Source organism: Quercus robur, chromosome 5 (assembly GCF_932294415.1).
Source record: "Quercus robur chromosome 5, dhQueRobu3.1, whole genome shotgun sequence".
In the NCBI taxonomy this organism is placed as follows: domain Eukaryota; kingdom Viridiplantae; phylum Streptophyta; class Magnoliopsida; order Fagales; family Fagaceae; genus Quercus; species Quercus robur.
This window is the reverse complement of record NC_065538.1, coordinates 86075850-86085418: the sequence shown is the minus strand read 5'-3', so window position 1 is coordinate 86085418 and position 9569 is coordinate 86075850. Positions and strand designations below refer to the sequence as shown.

Here is a 9569-nt window from a genome sequence, read left to right as displayed (position 1 = left end):
TAAAAATATATGAGATCATAAACTCATGTCAATGTAATAAATATAATTTATATACATATGACAATACATATAGTTTATTAATATGAAAAGAAAGCTTAATCAAAAGCTACATATATTTTATGAGAGCATAAAGGAAAGCAAGTCAGCAATTTGACACAAACTATAATGAATCTTAATATTTTTTGAAAGACTAAAGAGAGAGCAAGAAATATAAGGAATAATAAACTAGTGCAGAAATTTAAAGAACATAATTAACTACTTACTAGCATAGAGCATAAATTAAAGGGGGGAAGTGATCACTTAAAAGGCTATGGAGAAATCAAGGAAGTACTAAACTACAACCAAAGTAAAAACAATGGTTGCACAACAGTTTTTCTTTTCTGCTTTTTCACTAGCTCTCCAGATGGAATTGGGGTGCCGAAAATGGAAGAGGTATTCTCTATTTATAGGGGAAGGGATGGCTTAGCTTTAAAACTAAGTTGTTAACTTTCTTCTAAAGCTAAGTGAGGAGATAAGCCTATTAGATAAGCTAGAGCGGATTAGGTGTTGATCACCATTTGAAATTTGAAAGGAAGTTGAAAATGATGCTGAACTTGTGTTATTTTCTACACCTATTTGGTGTTTTAGCTGTAACTTTCTGCTCAAATTTCCAATTGATTTGGGATTTGTGTCTTTTGAAAGGAAATTTAATTCTCTACAACTTTTCCAAAAATAGAGAGAACCAAATTTCAACGTTTTCTAAGCCAAAAATGCGGTTCAAGTTGCTTTTGAAATGGTAATGTTTTTGAGCATTTTCTATTATTTTTGAAAATTTTCATGGATCATATCTTTTTCTCTATCCAACCTGTTTTTCAAAAGACCAGTTAAGATGCCATAAAGGAAAACCCATTTTATTATTTCTTAAAAAAATAATGAAATAAAATGAAATCCAATCAATTCTTGTTGGAACCAATCAAAATTAAGTGTTTAAAATAAAACGTGATTGGACCCATTGTGCAAGTGAGCCACGGTCATTGAAAATTATTTGTGTGATAACTTTTGATCGGTGGTCCAATCAAAACCCATGGCATACCATTGTGATTGTTAGAGCATCAAGATTTTGCATATATATACTCAGTTTGTAATATTATTACTATTATATTTTCTTCATGAGTGACTCCCTGCAACAACTGTGAGGCTTATGTCTTTTTAACTCAGTTTCTAGACAAATTTTAACATGTTTGATATACTATTACAAACTAAATATAAAGTTTTTGCATATTTTCATGTGTATTAATTAAGAATATATAATACATTTAAAAATAAATATTTAGAGTACAAATAAACTCAACTTAACTCAACTATGCCTTATCCAGAATAAGGGGTTCATCATATGAATTCTTTATGCCATTAAGCTACCTTCTCTATAAATGTATGGCCTATCAGATGCTTTATTAACACCTATAATGACCTTTCTTTTGGTCTTCCTCAATTTTCTATACCAACTTTATTCATCAAAGAAAAAAGTTTTTATACCAACTTTTACTTGAATTAAGTCAACACCTATGGGTGCTAATATAACTACTCAGTTGTTTTGAAGTTCCAAATCATATGCTGACAGCCTCATCACAAACACATCTATTTCATTTTCTATCATATGTACTATTCCCACACAACCTCCCAGCATATATATGTTTCCTCAACACTTATGTTTTGAATTTGTCGTTTCTCAACAGGCCAACATTCAATTTCATAAATAATTGGTAAAGTAATTATTGTTTTAGAAAAGTTTCCATTCAACTTGGTACAACTAATTACATAGCAGCTATCTAGCAAGCTTACTCATATGCATAATATCATTTTGAATATCCCCAGAAGCATGAATCATTTACTCAAGGTGGTGATGATGGTCACTCTTTGTCCTCAATTTCATATCATTCCTATTTCTAGCTCTGCTAAAATTGCATTCCATGTACTCATAATTGTACTTATATTAAAATATGGTCCTAAAGAAATCACTCTAGATTTCTTATCTAGTTTTCATCAATCAAAACTAGCACTGCAAATAACATACATCAAAGGTTCCTTTTAAACATACCTAGTAAGTTGACCTATAACTGAAGCCAAATGATAAAGACAAAATATTGGCAATTTGTGGAAGTCTACTGTAAAAGAAAATTCAACTGTCTCTCCTTTTTTTCTTTCTCACTAATGGATACATATACAGAAATTTTAATCAATCCATTACATGTGAAAAATAACCATAAATGCTTCTTATCATACCTTTAATAGAGGACTCACCTCATCAATAGGATTCTGCTTCTGCTGAAATTTTAGTTGGTAGAAAAGGTAACTCATGTAAGTCACTAGCATTATAAAGCTATTGAATCTTGAGAGTGACAACTCCGACTTCCCAAAATAAACTTCTGTGTTTGTGGAATGAAGAAGGGTAGGAAACATTATTGCCATAAAAGCCATCAACCACATTCCTATATTCACCAAGATAGTTTTCTGCCCCCCACCAACCCCCACCCCCCCGCCCCCCCCCCAAAAAAAAAAAAAAAAAAACACAGCCGTCTATAATGTTAGTTCTATTGATTAAGAAATGCGAAAGTGAATGCAAAAGATTTTAGAGTATCATATTTCATTAAGAAATGTGACACGGCTAATAAGATCACTATAACAATCACCTACCTCAGTGAACGCCTGAGCTCTCCTATTATCAAGAGTCCCTCTAGTGAAGAATGCACTTCCTAGCACTAACAGTAATTTTGATAGTATGGAGCCCAACAAGAAATGTTGAACAACTCTTACCATCCCATATTTCAACGCATAAATTGGAATGATCAGTTCTGTTACATTGCAAAACATAGCATCTAAAAGACCTCCAACTGCAGAAAGTGATAAATATCATAATGCACACATTGGTCAAAAAACATGACCACATAAGTAAAAGTACAAAAATGCGACCTTTATGTCGGGATGGTAATTTTAACCAATGATTAAGATGCTAACTACCGAAGAAAACTTATCCAATTGAAGCAGTTTATGAGTCATCTGCCTCTAAACCAGAACAGTTTGAATAGGTGCAGCATTGTTACAAATATGATACCATGTTAAGATAATGAAAGCTGCTACGTCCACAACATTTTTACAAAATTTTCACAACAAATCATAAATGGTTAGTTGTTACCGGTTCAAATTTGAACCTAACACTAAGATTACTTTTTTACTCCAACAATAACAACTAGTAACAACTTGTCACTTATAATTTGTTGTGAAAATGTTGTAAAAATGTTGTGGACCTATCATTTCTCTAAGATAATAGACTTTTTTGTATAGCCCCATTAAACATTCAATGTCAAATGGTGTATTAGAATAAAGAAAAGTTACCTGAAGGTCCTGTGTAGTATGCAAGTTGCCTGAACCACAATGGCCAAAGGTGTTAATTTGAATACCAAAGGAAAGTTGGTAATAATAACAAGGATATAATACCAATATTTTTATTAAGCTTTACTAAGAAAATCAATGCTTACTCTACCCCAACACCCAGAAGCTCCGGTAAAGGTACTAGGCCCACTGAACTGAGGATGTACACCCATCCCTGTAATACAAAAAATATGTAGTTACCAATGAACAAATTAATCCAGGGGGAAAGATATGCATAAATGTCATCAATTTTGTCCCCAAAATTAAAGCAGTTAGGAAATGAACCAAATGGTGAAGTTAATCACTAAACTATTTTTCTAAATTTTAACCTCCTCCTAGCCTGTAGGTCCAAATTTCCCCTTCATAAGTAAGGACTCTATTGATGATTTATCAATTATCCCAAAAGCACAAGCTGTTAAGAAATTTTGAATTTAATCATTTCAACCAATATTGTAACACCTATAATGAATTGAGTTACATAGTTCCACCCAGTTTTGAACTCACATTTTAAAAGTTCATGTGCATGCCATGCATGCCTGTGTCATCACCTCATTGGTTAGAAGTCCAACGGTCCATAGAAAGAGGGGAAAAAAGTATAACTTTTTAAAATGAGATGTAGTGCAAACAAAGTTCAAATTCAAGACCATCTACTTTACTATCTTGATAAATTACCTATTCTACAAAAATTTAAGCTATTAAAAAATAGTGAATTTGATTACTTAACCATCATTCTAACAAAATTTTGGGTGGGTGCACCATTTGGCATATGCAGCATGTCAAACTGTAAAGGGTCAAAAAATTATTATGTAAGTTGCACTTCTTACTTGCTTTTCAGAAAGATGATGCACCAATATGGCAATAAGACCAAAAGGTAATAGCATGTTAACTCGTAACTTGAACAACACAATGTAAATACTTCTGGGAAGACTGATCCAAATACGCTTGAAGATTGAAGAGCTGGCATTATTATCATTAGGCCTAAGATCAAATGTCTCAAACTCAAAAGCATGCACTTCAGTTCTGTTGCGTCGGGATGTAGATATCTCCTCGTGTTCAAGGTATATCCTTTCCTCCATGGATATCATCTATGGAGAAACATTAGCTCAGTGATAAATTTCTATGTTAAGCAATATAAAGAGAGAATTACAGGAAATTATTTAACCTCATTGAAGGATTTAACTTCTAATTTATAAATTTATAATAAAGCATATTGTTGAGAACTTTTATAAATAAATAAAAAAGAAGAAAGAAGAAGAATAAACCTCAAAAACTACTAGGCCTTGGATGAGTAAAAATCTCTAGACTCCTGATTTTATAGTAAATTCACTTTGGTGATAGTGTGGTGTGACTATGTGAGAGGTAACATTCTCTTTATATTTGTAATAGTTGCAAGGACTTGGATTGTCAAATTTCATGACATTGTAAATGAATCGAGTCTGAGACTTTGTTAAAATGTTTAAGTTGAAAAGATCAAGATATATACATCATCACAAAGATGGTGGTGATTAAGGAATTAGACCGCCCTTTGATAGGTACTTGATCAAACGAATTGGCGATTTCATTAGTCTTTCAATCATAACTCGATCGATTGAAAAGGAATTTTCAACAAACCTTCGACTACTGCTCCAGTAGATCAAAAAAAAAAAAAACTGATTTCTGACATTGTTGGGGGAAATAATATATTGGGTCGACTTCAATGCAGTAATTAATATGACATATATGAATATCTCTTACCTCAAAAGCTTAAGACAATGAGTTTAGGTCCCACTATACTATATTAGTCATTCACTTTTATTCAATGTGAGACTTCATTCACTTGTGAATACCTAACAACCTCCCTCTCACATGTGAGTTATTGTCTCTTGGTGGGCTTAAGCTGAAATAAGGCAAGTTGCGTATGCATGCTTGGAGGATGCGTGAGCATGGTTCCACCATGCATTGCATGCTTCAGTCAAAAACCCTAAAAAAAGTATACCCCCCAGATGTGCGAGGCATGATTTGGACATGTTTTAGGGTATTTTGAGGATTCAATTTCAAACCCCATAACCCCCTATAAAAGGGGCTTGAGACATTGAGACAAACATTTATGGAGAGTGAGTGAAGAGTTGAGTAGTACTTAGAATTCTAAAAGAGCTTATCAAACAAAAATCCCTTCTCAGGAGGGGGGTTCTTAAGTAGTTCAAAGTTTCTAACTCATTTGTCTTGGCGAAAATGGCAAAATACCCATTTCGCCCAAAAGTTCCAGCAAAATGCCTATATTCTGAAACTATTTAGGAACATACCCCTGTTTTGAAACTCAATTTTATAAAAATCGAGTTTCAATGAAAAACTTGATTCGCCCAAAATCAAGTTACTTGCAAAACCTTACATGGAACTCGAGTTCCCTGTAAGTTTTTGCAACTTTTTTGCCTATAACTCGATTTTTAGAAAATCGAGCTCAAAACAGGGGTATTTCCTTAAATAGTTTCAAAACATGGGCATTTTGCTACTTGTTTTGGGCGAAATGGGTATTTTGCCATTTTGGCCCATTTGTCTTAGTTGGCAAAAATTTTGCTTCAAAACTGAAAGGAGTGGTAAATTGATCCAGGGGATTCTTAGATTGAGGAAAGTCCTCCTTTTTTTAGTTTCTGCTTTATGTTCTTTGCAATTTATTTGTTTTAAGATTTATCTTTAGTTACTTTTTTTGTTCTTGCTTTTCGATTTTAGATAGTAGTCTTGTTTATAATTCATAGAAATGTAGAATTAGAGTTTTGCGTCAAGGATGCATACGCATTACCCATCCCCATGTACGCATCCTAAGATACTGTTTTTCTTTCTTTGTTTTCCCTTTTGACTTAAGACATCCACCCCTTACATCATTAATTTTTAAGCTTGCTTGTTGTACATGCTTTTTATTCCAAATCTCCATGCTTGTAAGGATCTAGCTTAAGCCCCATCAGAAAGTGGGGATCTAGCTTAAGCCTCATTAGAAAGTGGATATGAGGTATGAAGTGGAGCCTGATCCATTTGATATGTCAAGTTTGGATGTCCAACATCTTCCCATGCTCATACCCTAACATCAAACCTATGATCTAGTTATAACTGGATCTCTGGATAAGGTTCAAAAGAGTGATTCTTAATCCTAAACTAAGTGGCAACTCCTTTCTCTATCCTAACTCCGAGTTAGTGGCATATTCTAAAATTCAAATTTAGAACAGATCCACACTGAGCAACCTCTAAAAGTACTGTTTAGTTGACAAACATAATGACATTCATGAGTCATGTCTTGGGGTGCTTAATTACAAGTAGGTAGGTTTAGCCTACTAAATAACCACTCAAGATATATAACCATTTATCACATTGCATAATATGTGTTATATAATTTCCAATATTGCATAAAGCTTATGCCAGTTACAATGAGTTCATAATGCTCTTATTGACATATGGTTGATCAAGGACTCACTGTCTCAATATTGATACCTCAAGAGTGGTCTAGATTTTATTTCTAAGACCACCTTTTGGTCTCGATCTTGAGACCATATTTTGGTTTTGACATTAAGACCAATGTAATATTATTTTTTGGTAGAAAGGAAAATAAGAGTGAAACCTCACATCCAAAATATCATCAAATATATGCTCACACTAACACACAACTAGTTGTATAAGGGCTTAGTTGGGTTGGAGTTTATTTTTCAAAACAAAACTTAAAAGAAGGTTAAATTCTAATCATGGACAGCAAAGAAACAAGAAATATTCATATACCAACTAAAAAAAACATGACAATCAGTTCATAGACATTGGTATGGTATAAGAGAAGAAACAGGAATTAGTAAAGGTTGTATTTAGACATAAGAAATTAAAGTCAAAGGATTTAATGAATTAATACATAAAAATCTTGGATTTCAGTTTTGAGGATTTGATTTTAACAAAAACACTTGTCATGCACCTAATCATTTGAAATTCATGTATCAATAAAACTTAAAATCTACCCATAAACTTCAGCAATGAATAGGGAAAAAAAAGGTTCCTTTCAAATAATTTAACTCAAAAACTGAAATCTAATCCTTCTTTTCAAATTTTCCTTACAAAGGAAAACATAATCTGCAAGGGAAAATGGAGCAAACCTGGAAGCGTTTTGAAAGGTGCAAGTGCTGTCTGGCTGAGAAATGAGCTTTCTAGTTGTTTTCTCACTGATGAGAATGCATATAGAAACACCACCTAGTGTGAACGGTCCAGCTCAAACCTCCAAGTTGTCTACTATTTTAATGGTGTTCACACTAGGAATCTGAAAGTCTATGGACTTTTAATATTTTTGTATATCTTTTCTATTGTACCTTACGGAACAATATATATTTTATATACCCATTCACACCTTCCCTAGTCGAAACTTTAATACTTGGAAATGAGATTCCAGCCATGCATGCACGTTGGTGAATTACAGTAATTATTAGAGCATCCACATGGAGCTAAATTTTTAACAATTTACCTCCACCAAAAGTTACTTTATTTATTTTACCTACACACATGCTACAGCAGTGGATCTATTTTAGTTTTCAACACAATAAAATAATATATTCATCACAATAAAATAATATTTCTACTACAATAAAATAATAATATTTCTACTCTAATAAAATAATATATCACCACCACCACACAGCACAAACATCCTCCTCCACCACCACCACCAGTCCACAGCAGAGAAAGAAAAAAAAAAAAAAAACCCAAATCAAGGCTCAAGCGATTCCAAGGATCGGCTGAGACATCAACCCAAATCAAGGCTCAACCCAAAAAAAAAAAACCCCAAGTCAAGGTTTCGCTCTCCACTGCCACTCCAAGGATCGGCTGAGACATCGAGGCGATTCCGATGTCGAGGAGTGGATTCTCTTCACCAGTCCGATGTCGTTTAGCCGGTTCGTGTTCCTGCGGTGCCCTTCGGTGTCGTTCGCCGGAGGCGAGGACGTGAACAAGAGGCTGGTGAAGGAGGACAGGCATTTCGTGAGGTTGAACAAAGGAAGAATGGTGGTAAGGAGCGATGGCGACGGCGTGGGCTGGGGCTGGGACGGCGACGGTGATGAGTGCTTGATGGAGTGAGAGAGATGAGTGAGGGAGATGAGTGTTTGATGATTAAGGGAGATGAGTGTTTGATGATTGAGGGAGATGAGTGATCTGAGTGCACGGTGAAAGAAATGGAATAAAAGAATGAAAAAAATAAGATTAGTTTTATTATTTTATTCGATAGTGGGATTAAAAAAAAAAAAAATATTTTTAGATGAGTGCTACAGTGCACATCTATAGATAGATGTGCACTGTAGCAAATAAACTAAATTTTATACATTTGGCTCCACTGCTGTAAGCCCTTTTTGCTATATTGGTGGAGCTAAAATAGCATTATAGCTTTTTAGCTCCACTGCTGCAAATGCTCTTAGCCCACAGTATCAATGTACTCAATTAGTTTTGAACCTCAATTACATAACACTACAGGGACTCATTAGTAAAGTTTAAATTTCTAGGAGAAGTGAATTTTGAGTTCTACCTGCATTTTTTTTCACATAAAATCAAGAAGATTTTACTATAAAATTTTGTACAAATTTACTAAAATACAATATGAATAGAAAGTTCAAGTGATAATGGTAGTTTTTATGGTGCCCCATATATGTTTGCAATTAGAACATCTCTTTTTAAAGAGTGCACTCTATTATGGTAAAAATAAATACTAATAAACTAAACAAATAAATAAAATGTAAAGAAATAGTATTTATGAGATAAGATTAAATTAAAAGGTTAGAAACAAAAATAATCATCAACATCTGTATAATATTTAAAAGTTTAAGTGTAGTATTTAATATTGTTATGTTCCTTTTGAACCACATCAACAAAGCATTTCGGTCCATTTTGGTCTAGTTAGGTCAAAGTCAGCCAATTCGATCCGATTTGGTCCATTTTGGTCCCCTTTGACTCATTCGTTCAATTCAACAATACTTGAAAATTAGCATTAACTTGCCCCATCCTCCTTTAAGGGTCTGTTTGATTGGAGGGGTGGAAAAGTGAGAGGATAAAAAATGGTGGGAGAATGGAAATGTGGGAGGATAGAAAAAATTTTATTTTCTCTCCTTTTTGTTTGGTTAGTAGTGGAAAAGTGGAAGGATAGAAAAAATGTATTTAAATAAATTTACTCATAC

The 9569-nt window shown here is 33.6% G+C and overlaps 1 protein-coding gene across 1 annotated transcript; it reads right to left on the bottom strand.

Annotated features, from left to right (window-relative positions):
* Positions 1-992: 992 nt before the first annotated feature.
* LOC126729203 (vacuolar cation/proton exchanger 2-like) lies at positions 993-7601 on the bottom strand. Its single transcript, XM_050434882.1, has 7 exons — positions 7512-7601; positions 4233-4493; positions 3516-3583; positions 3373-3401; positions 2674-2870; positions 2281-2490; positions 993-1160 (listed from the first exon to the last, which is right to left on the bottom strand). Exons 2-7 carry the CDS (start codon positions 4491-4493, stop codon positions 1092-1094), a joined length of 834 nt encoding a protein of 277 aa, XP_050290839.1. The 5' UTR covers positions 7512-7601; the 3' UTR covers positions 993-1091.
* Between the last annotated feature and the right edge of the window lie 1968 nt (positions 7602-9569).